Source organism: Mercenaria mercenaria, chromosome 15 (assembly GCF_021730395.1).
Source record: "Mercenaria mercenaria strain notata chromosome 15, MADL_Memer_1, whole genome shotgun sequence".
Taxonomy (NCBI): domain Eukaryota; kingdom Metazoa; phylum Mollusca; class Bivalvia; order Venerida; family Veneridae; genus Mercenaria; species Mercenaria mercenaria.
The window spans coordinates 70,908,762-70,928,066 of NC_069375.1; the positions used below are offsets into that span (position 1 = coordinate 70,908,762).

Here is a 19,305-nt window from a genome sequence, read left to right on the forward strand (position 1 = left end):
TGACACTAGCGATGGAAGGTACAAAAGAAAGTTCGCTGAACATTTATTGGGGCTTACCCGCCCCGTCTAAACGTTCCGTGCAAAGGTTGGGAAACACTTCCCGCTATCGCGTGAATGGTTGTAAACTGGTGTAGAGTCTAAAAAGAAAAAGGGTGGATGCCATACTTAACACTGAGTTATTAACTATCTGCTCTATGGCATTCGTGTTAATTTGCACAGTGAATTTTCACCTATTTAAATTTTACTCACACGCACACACCCGAACGGCCATTTACTTGCGTTTTATTATGTATATATCATGTTTTATATTGTTTAACAGAAGCATAGTAATATAAAACAATGAGCTGTCGAGAAACATTCGACACTAAAAGAAATATTTGCAGCCTTAACTTGCAGTCAAAACTACATTTTCTTTCCGTATGTTTGCATACATTTTTTTGGATATTAGCATCGTTATAGTTGAAAAACCCGAAACATCTAAATTTATAGTCTACCATTTTCGTTTTAACTTGAATAGATTATTATTGGCACTTTAATCTTGGTTTTGTTTCGAGAGATATACGGGACTTCTGCCTGTGCATTCCTCCAGTTGCAAATTCTACTATAAATGTATTGACACTCAAAACGATGGTTTATTTATGCAATAAAGCATTCATTGAAAACTAATATTGTCTCAGAGTTAAAAAGGAAAACTATATCTATCAAAGGGAAAATGCGGAATGAATTTTAACGAAGTCGAACTTTTACTTGACAAATAGTTTTTACAGTGGTATATGCGTGTAATGTTTCTTTCTGTCCACATTCTTATTAAACCTGTTGGCAATTCCATGATCCGTGAACATGGGTTGAACGTGTTGAAAAATATTCAATCACCTTTATCACTGCTTGCCGGAAACATTATTTGTATCATGTTTTGTAATTTGACATGTGTTTGAGGAACAGATTGTGATTATGTTTTATTGTATTTGTCGTCACTCGAAGACGCCCGCCCCAGTTTTTCTTCTAAGTAACTCTGGTGACATCATTGATTATCAGTGACTATTCCATCTCATCAACACCATTTTTAAATGGTTATAGCAGCATGTCGAAAGTCTGAGATCTCTCTCTCTCTCTTCTCTCCTCCTCTCTCTCTCTCTCTCTCAGCGTGTCAATGCTAATACAGACCAATACGCAACATAAACAGTGACTAAAATCATCCGTTTTCGCGCATTAAATCAGGATTTAACGGTACCGAGAAGATTACACTTATATCAATTAATAAGGTCCATGCATTAATTTATACCAAATTGACGAATACAATAGCCTTATATCTAGATTTTTGGTATGTCAGAAGATCATTTGCATTATGAAAGTAAAAGGCTTTTTTAAAGGGAAAAGTAAAAGAAACACGCACAAGTAAATATTTATGTAATGGAAAGAAAAAAAAACAAAATAATTATTAATATTTTGGCCACCTCAAACCCCATCGCTTGAAATAACTATTCCTTTCTTTTCGATATCCCGCACGTCCCTATTCCAGTTTCAGTTTGAAAGAAAATACTATAATGTCGTAAATCTAGGATCTTTTCCAGCATAGAATCCTCTAAAGAATGTTAATTAAAATTATTTCTTGATCTGAGTGTACACTTATTGAACGGCTTTTCAGTCAATAGACAGAACTATTGTACAGAAGGCCTATAATTTTGACATTTTACTAGCAAGTCATTGAATAAGACTAAATGACATATAACATTACATCAGATACGAATTTTCCCACAGGCTATTTTTAAAAAATTTTTGGGACTTATTAGCCCAGTAAAAAATTTGTTGAATATAGATGGGTTTTTACAGCACAAACTATGGACTGGCAAAAGAGTGCTATGATATTTGATCTAAATTTTGTACAAAATACGTGTGATGATTACACACATCTACGTGCTCCAAAAATAATTGGTTTTGCCCTCGTGAAATTATTCCAAGCGTGGAACGTTTCCGATATGTTTAAATACTTGTTATATATCAAAACATTATATGCTATATACAGTCAAACCTGTCCATAAAGACCCCATTTGGGGAGAGCCAAATGTTGTCTTTAGGGGGGGTCTTTATTCACAGGTTAAAATACACTGTAAATATTAAAAGGGGAAACATAACATGTGGTTTTAGAGCCAGGTGGTCTCTATTCAGAGGGGTCTTTAACACAAGTTTAACTGTATGTGTATTATTTCTAATTTTAAAATTTATATAGACATTGATATTTGGATGAAACCCTTAGCAATTGTGTCTATGAATTGGGTGATAATGTGAAACAGCAAATGTTCAAAACATTAATATTTAATATTTCTATCCTTTTTTCACGTATAATTTGTGAAACACGCATAATATAGAGGTTTCACTTTGTTTTGTGCAGGAAAAATACTTGTCATTGCTTGAAAAAAAAGGGTATCTTAGAGAACTGTTCTGCTCAACACCAAAAGGCAATACGGCGAATCGAAATTTTGATATGCATGTAAAACAAGGTTTCTTTATTTTTCATGTTAAAGGCCTCCTTCCGTCCCCGGGGGAAATGGTTTCACCTTAGCATGATCCATAATATTTCTAATTGTCATCTAATTATGAAGTTATTTAATTGTAGCTTATGGTAAACAAAAACTATAGCTTTACATAAAAAAAGCAAACACATATGCCCTTTTGCCTACAAACAACAACTATCAGATTTTTCAGCAAACAGGAGGTTCATCATGCCCAAATGATTATATATTTTTGTACATAAATAGGTGAGTTTGTGAATAATGGGATATAAAACTTTGTAAACCCGAAATAGTAAAGTTAGAAATTTATTTCAAAATAAAGTGACACATGTGAATTCTAACATAGAATGAAGTTTAAAAATAAGTACTTATGTAGGCATAAAAAGTGTTCAGGAGAATTGTCTGTTTGCATACTCGTTCTTCAAAACCCCAAATATGCATGGCCACATAAATGAAAACTAATGTGATAACTTCTTCTCTGATTTTTTGGAGACTTTTTTCCAAGAAAGGAGTTTCCAGTTTTTAAACAGTGTCATTGTGAAACTTGAAATTATTTTATGGATACTATGACATTTTATTATAAAAAGATATAAATACGTTTCCTATACTTTATCAGTAAATAAATTATAGACAGGAGTTCGGATGGGTGTAATAAAACCGAGTACGTAGACGAGTGATTTGATAAATCGCCCCGGGACGCACGTGGTGTAGGGGTAGAGCGCGGGACCTAACCCATAGGTCGCAGGTTCGAATCCCGTCTGCGGAATTTGACCGCGCCCTTACAGTCCTTTTTTTGCACGTGTACTGGTCGAACTCCAGAAAAATAATAAATTGCATCCAAACGATTTGCCATATTTTTTTACCGATAAAATATAGGAATATATTTATTATTTCGATTCTAAAAGGGACATTTTTAAAGTCAGTATCCTTTAAATTTCTGGAATATGTTGAAACCTAATTTTGTCAAAAGCACAATTGAACACAGTTTTAAAAATTTTTGTCACATGGCCCTTTTCTCAGCCGGTGTAGGTGAATATAACTTTGAACCACATTACATGCACATGTTGTATTCAACACTAACCAATTTGCAAAAATTTAAAACAACATAACAAAAAAAATATCTTTGTAAAAACCTCAGCTTTTTGCCAATGCCAGATTTCGTTAACGTGGTTACCCTAGCCTCCACATTTGATTAGCATTCAGAAAAAAAATTTTTTTGTCAATGTTCGAACACGACCTGCAACATAGTGATTTCTACAAAAACATATGGGAAACCCACCCATATTTTATTCTACGTTTAAAATATATTTAGCTTCTCCACGGGTAATGCGACCGGAAATATGACTTACGCCCAAACCAAAATTATGTAAACAAGCGCGTCCAACCCACATTCTGATTTGGGAAAAATTACAATGAAATGATGCTTTTAACATAATTCATGATATTTTAAAGAATGTTTTAAGAATCGAAATAATAAATTTTGTCCATATATTTATAGAGAATAAATATATAGGCAATCATTTGGATGAGATCTAAAATCACTCGTGCTACATACTATTCCAATTACTATTCGTCCGAACTCCTGCCTAGTTTTATTCACTGTAAAATATAGCAACAATTATTATCTGATAAAAATGTCAAAAGTTACTAAAATGCACTGCTAAAGTATAGTATGCATCATAATTTCATTTGACATTGTTAAATGCTGCAAAACTTTTGAAAAGTGGTTCTTTTTTCTTGAAAAAATAAGTTATCGAACAATTCGGATAAAGAAAATTAGTGTGGCTTCATTTAATGCGGCCACACATTTTGTGTTTGGAAGAACTGAAGAAGACACACAGGACAGTTCTCCTGAACTTTGTATACGAGTGCCTACAAAATGTACTTACTTTTTAAATTTCATTCTGTAAGAACTCATATGTCATTTTGTGTCACAACTGTTCAAGGACATTCCTTTAAATTAAAGTTTAATTTTAAATTATTTACTCAAACCCTTACTGTTGCAATGACAATTTTTTATGATTTTATGATTATTCACCTTACTCACCCATGTTTTGTACAAAAAAAGTTAATAAAATCATTTGGCCACATGGACCTCCTGTTGTTAATGATATATGATAGTAGTGGTTTGTGGCAAAGGCCTTGTTTATGCTTTTGATAAAGTATACTAAAAGTTCTGCTTTTTTTCATAAGCTTTCAATTAATAACTTTATTTAATTAGGTGATAATTAGAAAATTATGGATCTGCTAAGGGGGATAACCATTTCCCCGGGTAAAGGAAGGTAGGCCTTTAAATTAAACTGAATTGTACACGATGTATTTCTAGTTGTTTTAAAATTTAAATTTTTCAAACCCTGAATATATATTATAATTGACGATGATGTGGTTATATTAAGAAAACAGTCTATAGAGTATACAGTCTTGGATATCCTGAATTTTTCTGTTCCTCCCGCTCACGCATGCTATCTATTTTCAGGCAATTTATGTAATTGAGGGCATGGCCCCTACTTTGCTCAGCAGTTTAAGCACACGTCCAAAATTTCAGACTAGTTGCAGATTCTCTTCTTCCATAATGATAACCAAAAATTTACATAATATCAGGAATTTGTCAAAAAAATATTCCACTGCACATAAATCTTGAATTTATTTTTTTTACTCCCGGTGTTTTATTATTTATTTGAGATGTTTGAAGGACAGGACGTTTACTGAATACTTAATAAACTATAATGAAATCCCCCATACACCTGCTTAAGAATCTTGACCGTTTATCAAGTAGTATTAGTTTTCAAGCAGGAAAAATTTTCTTTTAATCTTTGTGTTATATCTATAAATTTCAATTATTTTTTAGTGTAATAACTTAGGAAAAATATAAGATTGATCTTTGAGTCTACTTACCACAGTTATTTTTTGGCACCCAAAAAATATTTCGAACGAAATTTTATAGTTCCAACAAGCGCTAAATTTTACGTTAAAATTTTAACAAAAAAATCTGTTGGTATGTATAGGACTATTTATTTCTTAAGATTTTAAATATTACATCGAGCCCTTGTCTTATTAACCAATTTATTTATTCAAACTCACTAGCTTATAAGAGTCAGATTAATAACTTTATTACTACTTTTGTAATACTGAATTTTGAATTTGGTACAACATTTTTATTCCGTGAAGATCATTTTTTTATTTTCAGTTGTTTCTTTTTTTTCAAATCTTTCGTGACTTACCTTTTAGATAATTCATTTTCTTTCTAAATATACAGAGCGAAACGTAGCTTTAAAACTTTAAAAAGCGTCATTAAGAATAAAATTACTCAGCATTACACAATCAGCAGAGTGAAAAGATACTAGTTTTGTGCTCACTGTTATCTCCTAAATACTGTTCTATTCTCAGCATTAAGTGGCCATAACTAATTGCCACTCACCATTCTGGTGAAAACTATACTAAATGACAAACTGGGCCAAATGTATTCTGTTGGTGTAAGGGGGGATTTAACTAAGTTATTAAGGATCAGTACATGTAAGAAAATCAGTCACAATTCATGTTTTCAAATGTGTATTTAAATAGAGAAAACTCATAGCATATTATTTCAATAAAACACAAAGGATATCGGCATTATGCTATGTATTTTGCCCAAATTTCAGTGCAATTTCATGACTTAAATATCTGATAATTTTAATAATGGGTTCAATACTCATAAATAAATTTTATACTTATCAAACGTCACAAAAAAAAAGTTTATTTTTATATTCGTTGTCTAGAATTTCGAACAATTAGTGCTGGGGTTATATTTATGAAAAATGTTAAAATTGTGTATTTTTAGTGAAATAAGCGTACGCATTTAAGGTTTGCCTATTAAAAAAGTGTTTAAAAACAACAAATAAAATCTTACCCTGCAGATTATCAGTTTTATTAACATTTTAAAAATAACTTAAAAAGCGAAAACTTTAAGTGGGGCGAAACTTTTGGGGACACAACTGTACTTCAGTTCTTTCCACCCGAGCGCCCATGATAAAGATGCATTGATCATAGCCTTTTGTTAGTTTGCTATAATCTATTACTATATTGGGTTGACGCATGCAAAACACATGCACAAAAGTGACCGGGCAAATTTTAGGAGAGTTATATATTGAAAAACATGCAATGATGTTGCTGGCCTCATAATGTTTTACATACATTTGAGTAGCTGGCCTTTTTTAATTGTAGCGGAGGGGTATATGGGACTATCTAGGCAACTGTAGGTTCAGGGGTGCCTGCGTTTTAGCATTTATGACACATTTGGACATGTTCTAGATGCATCGTTTGCTCTTTCCAAGGTCCCCAATATTATTGTGTAGGCCAGTCCTGCTTTTGCTTATGTTTAAAAACGGCTACGCCACAGAGTCATTTAACATTTAGCCTATACTTTTTAATGTCTAGCAAGATTTAAATGTTACTTTCTGTTAAACCAGAATAAAACAACATAATGATACAATGTAGTAATAAAATTCCGACTGGTCCAATGGAACAGACTTAACTAGGTAGTATTAACATTATGTAGATATTCTTGGGGTGTCAGTGTTAGTTCCCTTTAATGTCGTTCTTTGTTTTTTGGGCGGCTTCGGAATAAGTTTCAGATGTGTAGGTTTAAATTTGGGTTTTTTCTGTTGGTGTCAGTGTTAGTTCTGGGGGCAATGCAGTATTATTTTTGGGGACATCAGTGTTAGTTCTGGGGTGTCAGTGTTAGTGGTGTTAGCTCTGAAGGCACCTGGGTCATTTCAGGAGTTGGGGTCGGTGTAGTTCTGTGAGTAAAGGATGTTGGATCCAGTGGTTCTTTGGTTTGAATAAAGCAAAGGTTGTTCTTTAAAAAACATTCTATGTGTTACATTATTGTGTCTTTTCAAAGGGTAAAAAAGGCATTTGTACCACAGTGGCACTATTCGCATAGAAGTTCGTCTATATCTCATTTTCAGTTTAGGTTTTAAGTCACATTTCATCTAGTTGCATATGTCTTAAGCACCTTGCTTGGTCCATGACTTGCGACAGATATATTTGTTCTCAAACCTGATGGCACTCAAACGACGGGGCTTAGATGACAAAAGACAGTTGACCAGATTGAAAAATTCATAAGATATACTTATCAGAATCTGTCTGCTTTCAAGCATGACATTCTATGTCCATTATTTATTTATTTATTTAGTGTTTTCTATGTTTGAAAAAACTTACAAAAAAAAATAAATCTGTAGATATGCAAGGTTACGAGACACAAGCAATAAGTGTCAAATATTTTACGCAAAATTAATTTGCCCGACACCCTGTACGTAGTTTTTTTCCATTTTATATCACTTTCCCCCTGTGACCAAGTACCATTTTTGCCGCATACATTATAATAACTATTTACAAAGGCATGGGAAATATTTTTTTGCGTTACTGGGGGGAAAGATGTTTAAAACGTAAAAATGATTAATGTTCATATTTTAATAGAATGAGAATGAAAAATGTCACAAAGTCACTTTTTTTGTTAACAAACGTAAAATTTAGTCGAATAAAATCAAGAATTGTCTTTAAAATATCTGTATTTGCTATTTCGAAAGTCTAGCCCTTGGTCAGTTTTTACATAATTTGATAGGCAATCTGAATAGGAAAATGCCGAGGTCCTTTAAACCTGTTTAATACCAACATTTATCGATTTATAGAAAATGGCTGAATACGGTCTGCGTATCACATTAAAAGGGTATGATTAGCGATCAATTTAAGTCTTCCAGGTAGAGAAGTGCTTTCCAAACCACAGCTGTAATTTTTCTTCTGTAATTAAACGAAACAAAATTGCACACCTACGAATTAAAAGTGTTAAAGTGTGGTGTTTAGTTTTTCTATTGCAAAAAAATAGATGATAGATGTCAGAAGACACAAATGAAAATGAAAACCTTATGTGGTTTTTTTGTCTTTCAACAATTCGACGACCATCTTTTTTAAAGATCTTTCTTGTTTAATATTTGTAGTCTTATGTAATTTTAGTTCAGCATTCAATGTACTGATTTTGGGACTTATTTTAAATCTAATTTGTTGGTATGATACCAGACCTTGTTTCACAGCCTTTGTTTAAGAGTATACTTATCTGCAGCTGTAACAGTTTTCACCAAATATTTTAATTGAAAGCCCTGAAATTTTAAGGGCACTGAGAAACAAATAGGGCAGTGAGATATACATAATGCAATTTTCAGTTCATGAGATTGGGATACTTTTTATTTATTAAGCTTTTACAGAATCCTGCAATATGGGGCAACTTTAAAAGTCAAGTTATGTTGATAGGTTATGGGAACATGTGTGCGTGTTTTATTATTTTATTGCTGTGTCAAAATATTGAATTGAATGGCAGAAAGAAGTTAAAACCCATGACAAAAAGCGGGTCCTGTCATAAAATACAAATGAAAATTAGTACATAATTATACAATAATATTGAACATATTTATGGAGATTAATTTTCTCTGTGTGTACGCCCGTTCGCCTGTCTGTCTGTCTGTTTGTTTGTCTGTCCATTAGTCTGTCCATTGATCAAATAAGGAAGACCCTGCTGTAACTTTAAAACCATTTTACATGAAAACTAGAACAATAGTAGAAGGTAGTCTGAATAAAGAGCCGATCGTGGAATTGCCTACAGTTTCAGTAAGGAAGTGGATGGAAAGAAACATTACAGGCTGTATAAAACCAAATGTCAGTAAATGTTCGAGTTTGTTAAAGATAGTTCGTTGTTGTTGTTTTTTTTTTTCTCTATATGAGATGGTCCGTTTATTCTTTTATTCAATTAATGTTACAAAACAGATATTTTCATTATAAAGTTTTATACATTTACATTTTACATATCAAGTAAAAGAGAGAGGAATGAACATAAAAAAGATGTTTTTTCCGTTTTTAAATATTTAGTAGAAATTATCCCTCCAAGAATAGGTAACATTTCACAAGTGACTATGTACAAGTTTTCAAGCACTATTCCGCATTCCATTTGATAGATATACTAAGTTTCCTTTTCAACATCTGAGACAATATTAATTTTCAATAAAGGCTTTATTACATAAATAAACCATCGTTTTGAGTGTTTAATACATTAATTTGCAACGGAGGATGCACAGGCAGAAGTCCCGTATATCTCTCGAAACAAAACCAAGATTAAAGTGCCAAAATAATTATTCAAGTGAAAACGAAAGTGGTAGACTATAAAGATGTTTCGGGTTTTCAACTTAACGATGCTAATATCAAAAAATGTATGCAAATATAGGGAAAGAAAATGTAGTTTTGACTGCAGTTAAGGCTTTCAAAAATTTTTTTGGGGTCGAATGTTTCTCGACCCGTCATTGTTTTATATTACTATGCTTCTGTTAAAACAAATAAAACCATGATATATACATAATAAAACACAAGTAAAAGGCCATATTCAGGTGTGTGCGTGTGAGTAAAATTTAAATAGGTGAACATCCACTGTGCACATTAACACGAATGCCATGGAGCAGATAGTGAATAACTCAGTGTCAAGTATGGAATCCAACCCTTTTTCTTTTTTAGACTCTACACTAGTTTTACTACCATTCCGCGATAGCGGTAAGGTCCTACCCCTTTTCACGGAACGTTTAGACGGGGGGGATAAGCCCTATAAATGTCAGCGAACTTTACTTTTGTACCTTCCATCGCTAGTGTCACGTCTTCCTTGTTTTTCTCTTCGTCCCAGAACCTTCTCGTCTGTACACAAAGGGATGTTAGGGTGTACAGTTCTTTTGGGGGAAACCTACGGGTTTCAGAACACGTTAAATATGTAATTATTCAAATCTGGTCGAGAGGGTAAGTGTCCTACCCGTTGCACGGGACGTTTAGACGGGGGATAAGCCTATAAATGGTCAGCGAACGTAATTTTTTTTACCTTCCCTCCCTAAGCGTAGACGGATAAATCGAACGGTTTTAGATTTTAAACCGCCTTTATATAACACTAATATTAGGCTCTTGCCCTACCCTTCTCGACCGCAAGCACAATTTGTATATCTTACAGATATCAATAAATGATCAGCGGGACAGATTGCTGTCTATTAATCTAACGCACATGTACCTATTGATGTCAGACTCTAAGTATTTTTTATACCATAGTCTGTTAGTACCCGAAAATCATGATTAAATGTTAGCAAAGGGTACATAGAGAATGGGTTTAGGATGTGGGGTTTGCATTGTTATATTGTTTTTAATGTCGCCTGTCTGTCTGTCTATTGTTCGTCTTTGAAATGCTACACGCTACTAGATGTACATGTGAAACTGTGCGAATATGAAATGTCAAAAGAAAAACTAAATGTTTAAAAAATGGCTATACAGTATTTTCATAGTATATCATATAAACAACTCCCATTTCGGCTGCAACTTCAAATTTTATAAAAAGTGCTTTTTTAAATTAATTGTTATAATTGTTATCATCAGGAAAAAAAAACCCAAAGATAAACATTTATGCAGTTTCCCTAAGACATCGAAAGAGTATAGTATAATATTCTACTTCTGAAAGTATAATTTATAGCTTATTATCTTTTTTTTATCAGCTCTGGCAATAAAGGATATGTACAAAATGACAGAAAGAATTTTTTATGAAATGGGTTATTTTGTCTTCTTTTTTTCTTCTTATTTTTTTCATTATTTGGTTTTTTTTTTAAAAATTATGTTAGATGAGCAGTCATTTTTGTAATAATCGCACATTATTGCTATTGAGAGCATGAGAAAATTATCCGTAGAATTTCATAGGTTTCGAACAGCAATAACATGTATGATAAGCACATGCTAAATTTAAGCACGATGCAACTCTGTCTTATTGAAAATAACACTTCGCATTTAATAAATGGTCGGAACGGGCAGGATATGCTTAGAAAGATTGGACAAGTAAATCAAATAATAAAATATGACTATGTTTAAATTTTTTAAATAACCAAGTGCAGCCATTGCGTACGGTTTTTGTTTCTTTAATAAAACGACATTAAAAGGGACTTCCCCCATCATAATGTTTGCATGACATTTATTGTGTAGCTAGAATTGTTCTCTAGTTTAATGACTTTTTCACTAAATTGTAAATGGGGGAGATGTTTACGGTGACTTTGATAATAATTTCTTCTATTTTATTTGCATTTTCAATAGCCCTTTATTATCAATATAATTGTACTCAAAACTGTGAAGGGGAAGATGTTTACGGTGACTTTGATGATAATTTCTTCTTATTTATTTTCATTTTCAAATGCCCTTTTTATTAACAATGGCATTTTAAAGTCGAAATAACGATTCTAAAGATATCATATAATCTCAAGAAACTCGATTATGTGTTTGAGGTGTAATGTTTAATAATGAAAATAGCTAAATTAATTGAACGATTAAACATGTATAGTTCAACATCAGCAAATGTTTTACATACTTCCTTTATTAGGCTATTTACAAAGTGGTAAAGGCAAAAGAAATACCGGGTAGACATGGACAGATCAGAAGGCGCAATTCTAGTAACTACTGCTTTCTTTATCTGGACTTCCATCATAATTTTCAATCACTTTTCTTGGATGAATGTTTGGTATTTATCACTTTTCTTGGATGAATGTTTGGTATTTGATATCTTATATCAAGCAGTCCAGATAATCAGCAGAATCAATTTTCTTAAACCAACGTTTCGTTTTGTGATTTGTTTGACTGACGTCTTTGGGTATTTTTCTTAAGTGTTTGCCGCAAAGTGTCTGCCGGAAATTTCGATAATTCCTTGCAACAGATTAAGGCTGATCTTTGATATTTCATTTATTTGTTGTCTTGAAATACAGCGCTGTTACTGCTTTCTTTATCTGGAGACCGCCAACACTATATACACATACTTGCGATTAACGGAACGCACTTCGTTCCTACAATGCTTGCGTCACAGAATATCTTTTATCTAACAAAATATCTAACAAAATTAACATCACCTTCCGCAACTATGCGCTCGAAGAGTTAACCGATTCGAAAGCTTTTGAACCGATGATTGTAAACGTTTAGCGCTTAAAACTTTTACATAACTTTATACTAAAATTCATGGATATGCTGGTGAAAACTGATCACATGTGTATGTCAGATAGTACACAAAAAGAACAAACAATAAAAACGTGACAAGGAATGATCAGCAAATGATATACGCCGTCCAAAATGTACCACGAGATTTTTTTTCTTTCTTGACCCAGGCCTCGTATTCTTAGCGGGATAATTCTTTTACCGGTGATAGATAAACGCATTTCTTTAATTAGTTGCACGCGTTCAAACATAAAATCAATATTACACGACAAATTCATATGCCTTATGCACACATCAGTGACGAGAGGAGAGAGAGAGAGAGAGATCCTATCGGGGGAAATTTCCGCAGCAAGTGTTATCGTATAGCGCCAAACTAACACTATTTTCATATACTTGGGTTAACGAAATGCACTTCATACCTGCAATTTTTATCTGATATATTTTATAAAACTTCACTTTGTTATCTGCCGCCACTATTTGCTCTAAGGGGAAACCTCAATCGGTGTCGCTGGCACTGTTTAAGCGACATGACTGATTGTTACGCTATTTACATTACTTGCGGTAAACTGAATACACACTCCTGCGGCGTCCCATTCACAGTTGGTAAATAACGGGCAGTTATCCAGGTAAACTTGTAATCCAAGTGGCCGGACTGCGAACAAAGATCGATAAATAATCAACGGCTGAACTGATCCGAGATAAAGTTTTCCATTCTTTGGCCCAGGGGGGTGAATTCGTTTATTGATGATAAGCGGCGATGAATAAAGGAAGTGCTGAGATACATTTACATATCTTTTAACTTATGTGCACAGCGAATTTTCCACGTACAAAAAAGCCTTACGTACACAGAGAAATCGCCTTAGCAATGCGCGCGTTCTTCAATTATATGTTGCTTAAATCATTGTATTCTGCCAGGGATCTTGAAAGTATTTTTAAATAACTAAACGCAAAGGTACTCGATTCCATAACGAGCTTAACGCTGTGAAGTTTGAGGGTATACAAAGAAACGGTCTGAACTAATACGAGATGTTTTTCATTCTTGGTCCAGGCGGGACGAATTCGTTTAACGATGATAAGCGGCGATGAATAAACAAAGTGATGAGATACATTTAGAAATCTTTAAACTTATGTGCACAGCGAATTTTTTACGTACAAATATGCCTTACGTACACAAAGAAATCGCCTTAGCAATGCGCGCGTTTCTTCAATAATAATTATGTAGCTTATATCTATGTATTCTGTCAGGTATCTTGAAAGTATTACAATAAATTTAAACGCAAAGATATTCGATTCCATGACGAGCTTAACGTGTGAAAGTTAGGGGTATACTATTATTTTTTTTATTCTTAGTATATGTTTATTTGTATTTGGGTACAGTTTCGGGCGCAAGAAGATAAAAACATGAACTGCCATGAAATATTTGCTTTCCCCTAAGGTTTTTCGTAACATTACAGCATGATAAATGTCAATATTTGCCATCAGTACTTCCATATAAAAGGTGTAAGCAAAAGGACCATCAATTTCTACTTTTTAAAACAATAGCTCAACGTTTTGAGTTTCACAAACTTTACCTGTTGTAAATCATTGCAACGTAAATCTTATGCAACATAGAGAAACTATGCTGTTACTTTAACAACACTTTAAATTTGTTCTTGTTTTTTTGCAGTAAAGATGAAATTTTAATTCGTTATCCGAATTTAATGCAGCTTAGAATACAACGCTTATTCAAAAGGGATGGGGCTCGGGTTGATGTAATCGCAACATAAAATGAATAAAAATATATTGTTAACATATTCATAGGAAGGCGGGAAAACTGTAGAACAGGTTCAAATATCAGTTCACAGAAATGAAGCATTTCATGCGGTTTTTGGGGCGGCTTATTTAGTTAGGCTGTGCTAAATGTATTTTTACTTTTAAAAGTATTATGACAAAGCATCAATAGAACATACGAGCAGGGAATGAAAACATTGCAACGCACGACAAGATGGCGAAACAGCAGCTGCACTGCGCAAGTTAATGATTTTGTATGTTGATATTATCTGTACTTCACCGCATAGGGCAACATTTAAAGAGGAAAAAAATCCCGATCGGAAGAGGCCCTATAATGATGGTGACAATTCCATCAGCCATTATTAAAATCTATAAGAAGGCCAGTTAGAAACATAGAACGCACAAGCAAAAATAATTATGACCGTGCCTTGAATTGTTTATGAGAGGTAGTGATATAAATGCACAAATCCGGGACGGCCCGTAGCTAAAGTTGCATTTTAACCCAACCCCGTAATGTTAAAAAAAATCTTCCCTTATGCATATCTAACTTCATTGGAATAATTAGTTCGTTTAAAAAACATCTTTTAACAACATGGCATTTTCTTTTCTGAAATCCAAATTCACATTTTAATTGTTTACATTCTGTCAGATTTGTTAATGATATCAAACATATCGCACAAAAAGCCATGTCTCGGAATTCATCACTCGCAAAGTAAGCCAAAAAATAAAAATATGATAAGGTTGAAAATTCGCTTGTCGTGCATTTCGCACCCAGCAAGCCGACCTTGTGGCGATTCTATGTTATCTAACACAGTTGTGCATAGTGAACCTTTTAAAGAAAACTTTAGCATGCGCACTGTCCTGCGTTGTCTGAAACTCGAATTCTTTCCGGCATCCATTTTTTTAGTCTACTTTTCTTTGTCACGCTCCTACAGCTACGAAGTGTACACTTGTCCTTTATAACAAGATCGTTATCAGTATATATAATTAATTAATTGATCAAGATAAGCAGTGGCCAAAAACACCTGATCCCTTTCAATACACCTTTTCTGCCCTCAGCAAATGAGATTAAATCTCCCGATTGTGCAATTAACACCCGCATGATGCAATCTCCCCCCAAGCATCTAATTATCTAATTAATTAATTAATTGATTACGCAATCGGCTCCTGCTCCGCTCCTGCTCTGCTCCGGCTCCTGAGATTGCGGATCTCTCACAAACACACTACTAATATCTTTGAATTCTCAGATTTCGCTATTTAGTTGACAGTTTTGCTTTTATATTCATATGTTACATCCTAACCATTTCGCTTTGTTTTCTGTTACCTTCAGACCCTGTTCATGTGTCACCCCTACCCCAGCATCAAGAAGTACATGGTAGGAACATGCATGCTTTCTTTTTGTTTCCATTGCTAGTTAGTTCCAGATAGTCTTAATTCACCAACATATAGTTCATTTTGCTCTCATTCATTTTATCATAATATTGTCATGTCAGTGCAAAAAGTAGGTAAGTGCATTGCTTGTTCACATGACCAGCTTCAAAAAATTTCAGAAATAAGGTATTAATTTGTATTTCAGAATGAATACTGAAAGGCCAAGAAAAAAGTTTGGCATATAACAGAGACATTGCATCTGCTAGACTCTTTAATTGATTGGTTATAATTAGAATTCCATTATGGCAGACCTGATACTGCAGTGCTTGAATCACATTTCTCTCAGTCTGGAAACGTAATTGAAGAAGCCACACATTCCGCACTGATGCAAATGCTAGGCAAGCCTAATTATATAAAATGTTTTTGTAAAAATTGAAAATTCATGACATGCAGGAGAAACTGCACAAATATTTGTGTTTGAAGGCAGCACATTTTAGGATTGAAGCAATATTTATAGCAAGTCCTAACTTATGTTTCATTCATTTAGTGTAGAGAAGATGAGTCATTCATTTAATGTGGAGAAGTTGGGCGATTCGTTTAATGTGGAGAAGTAGAGTTGGTCATTTACTATGTAGAAGATGAGTTATTCATTTAATTAGGAGAAAATATGGAGAGGAAGTTGTCAGCCTTTTGCAGGAAACAGAAATGATGCAAGTAGAGTACTATTATGGTACAATTCCAGTAGATTGGACAGAACATTGTTACAGTGATATTTGTGTTAATGGGTCAGGAAGCGGTTGACTGACATTATTGAGTAGCTCTTAGTATTGTTGGCAGTGTTTCATAATTTTTGTTGAAGTAAAGCTGTAGATGTAAATTGTTTATGATCTAACTGTATCTCAATTTTATTAATGAGGTTGGAAAATGTCCAAAATGTTTGAGGTTTTTCTGAAACATATTTGGCTACTTAAAACAAACAGCTGAACATGTAATCCTGTTGGAAATGAGATGCAGTTTTCTTAATATTTGTTAGCTGATTGAAGTATTAGCACTAAAAGAAAAGGTCAGGCAAATAGAGTTTGGGAACCAGTCTCGGAATAAATCTCTGCCATTGGCCAGTTTCAAGACTGTTCTCAGGGGAACCAGTCTCGGAATAAATCTCTGCCATTGGCCAGTTTCAAGACTGTTCTTAGAAACAGCCAATCAGGTGCTTCAGTTTTGTAATTTTATGTAAAATAGAAAATAAATTTTACTGGAGCTAAGGTCATAGTTAAAGAATTGTTTGTTTAAGGTAACATATAACCTGAAGTTTTTTTGTTTTTTTTGAAAAAAGATTTTTTTCATCTGACTGGCCAGAAAAAAAAAAGTTGGGTCACAGCAATTTTCACGGGTAGGTCGTGATACAGCAAACAAATGTTTTTTATGCCCCTGAAGGGAGGCATATTAGTTTTCAACTGTCCGTCCGTTAGTTAGTTTGTTCGTTCGTTCGTCACAACGTTAACTTTTTGCATGAAGGCACTTTACTCACGAACCACTGCACCCAGGACCTTCAGACTTCACATGCTGATAGTACTTATTGAGTACATGACCCCTACTGACTTAAGGGTCACCAGGTCATAGGTCAAGGTCACCAGGTCAAAGGTCAAGGTGCTGCGGGAGCATTTGTCACCATTAGTGACAGCTCTTGTTTAATTATAGTCTAATGCTGTATTACTTGAAATAATATTTTAACTTCATAACCCTTCTGTTATCAAAAAAAGGTCAGTGTGGCTGCTTATATCATTAGGAAATTGGGTTATAAAAACTTTAATATGTTGGTGACTGTAAAAACTATAGTATGTGGATCATGATAAATGTATCAAGAAGGTAAATTTATGTAAATTTTGTACAGAATACTAATTTGGAAGTGAAATGCAGCTGATATACACAATATCTTAGGGAGATCATCATAAAAGGGAGGTAAATGAACTCTATATAGAAGGGAGGAAACTTGCTTTAAGTCTGGTGGTTATCAGCATGATCTTACAAAATCAGCATTCTTTTAATATTTTCAAATTTCAGTTTCGATAATGTTGTTTTATAAACTGTTCAGAAATAGATTTATCATACAATATCAAATTTTATCTGTTGCAAATGCTATGTTTAGATAAGTTATCAATTTTATATGAAATATTTAGGTTAGAGATCTATTAACACAGTTATTCAGAGTTGAAGTTAAATTATTATTATGAAAAGCAACAAAAGAAGCTAGGTAGGTTTTCTTGTTCTAGAAAATACTGCAGTTTGGTGTGTCATGCTTATGATGCTGGGTAATTTTAAAATAACTCAGGGTCCAGTATCAAAAATGCAGCATCTTACTGGTTGCTTCTGGACACAGACTTTAAATTGACCAATAGAAAGGCTGCATTCTGGGTACTGATTTAAATTGACCAATGAAAGAACTGTATTCTAGGTACAAATTTTGAATTGACTAATGGCAGGGCTGTGTTTTAGATATTTGGATACGGATTTGAAATTGACCATTGACAGCACTGCATCTGGGTACAAATTTAAAATTATCCAATGGTAAGGCTGCATTCTGGGTACTTATTTAAATTGACCAGTGAAAGGGATGTATTCGAGGTACAAATTTTGAATTGACCAGTGGCAGGGCTGTGTTTTAGATATTTGGATACGGATTTGAAATTGACCATAGGCAGCACTGCATCTGGGTACAGATTGGCAGGGCTGAGTTCTAGGTACAAATTTAAAATTATCTAATGGTAGGGCTGCATTCTGGGTACTGATTTGAAATTGACCAATGGCCGGGCTAGGATTGCATTCTATGTACAAATTTAGATCTATCCAATGGCAGGGCTGCATTCTTGATACAGATTTTAAATTGACCAATGGCAGGCTGTATTCTGGATACAGATTTGAAATTGACCAATGGCAGGGCTGCATTCTGGATACAGATTTAAAATTGACCAATGGCAGGCTGTATTCTGGATACAGATTTGTAATTGACCAATGGCAGGGCTGCAGTCTGGATACAGATGTAAAATTGACCAATGGCAGGGCTTCATTCAGGGTACAGATGTAAAATTAACAAAATTTAATGGCAGGACTGCATTCTGGATACAAATTTAAAATTGTCCAATGACAGGGCTTCATTCTGGGTGCTGATTCAAAATTAACAAATGACAGTGCTGCATTCTGAGTCTGCTCTCAAAATGCAATCTTTTTCACTGACAGCTAGTGTCAACAGTATGGTTTATGTTAACCTTTTCTATGGCATATGATATTCCTCAACACATTATAAGGAAATACCCTTCAGAGCTTATTTTCTAACAGGAGATTGTCTTATCTCTACAACTCCTAGACAAGCCAGACAAACTTAATTGAATGAGTTTGCTAACAGAGTTATTTTTGTGCTAAGTGTGCTGCTTGCCTCAAAGTTTTACCAAAGCAAATATATTCTTTATTGCTTATTATTCTGTTTATTCAAATATCAGTGGATTTTATAGTTAAAAATTTCTTTGTATTGGTTTTGCCCGTCAGCTTAGCTCAATATGGAGTGCGCAGTCGCGAGTTCAATCCCGATGCATTCAAGTCTTTGTCACGTAGAAGTACAACTTTTTTCTGGTCAAACAGTTTGAAA

At 33.8% G+C, this 19,305-nt stretch overlaps 1 protein-coding gene across 14 annotated transcripts in view; it reads left to right on the forward strand.

Moving 5' to 3' along the window:
* The window catches only part of LOC123558132 (disabled homolog 2-interacting protein-like), a 207,598-nt gene that overhangs the window by 128,926 nt on the left and 59,367 nt on the right, over positions 1 to 19,305 (forward strand). For 11 of the 14 annotated variants that reach the window (XM_053525640.1, XM_053525641.1, XM_053525637.1 and 8 more), the window contains one exon: positions 15,625 to 15,669. The exons of the other annotated variants lie outside the window; for them this stretch is intronic. In XM_053525640.1, coding sequence (XP_053381615.1) covers positions 15,625 to 15,669 — 45 coding nt within the window. The remainder of the gene's footprint in view (positions 1 to 15,624; positions 15,670 to 19,305) is intronic. 14 annotated transcript variants of the gene reach the window in all.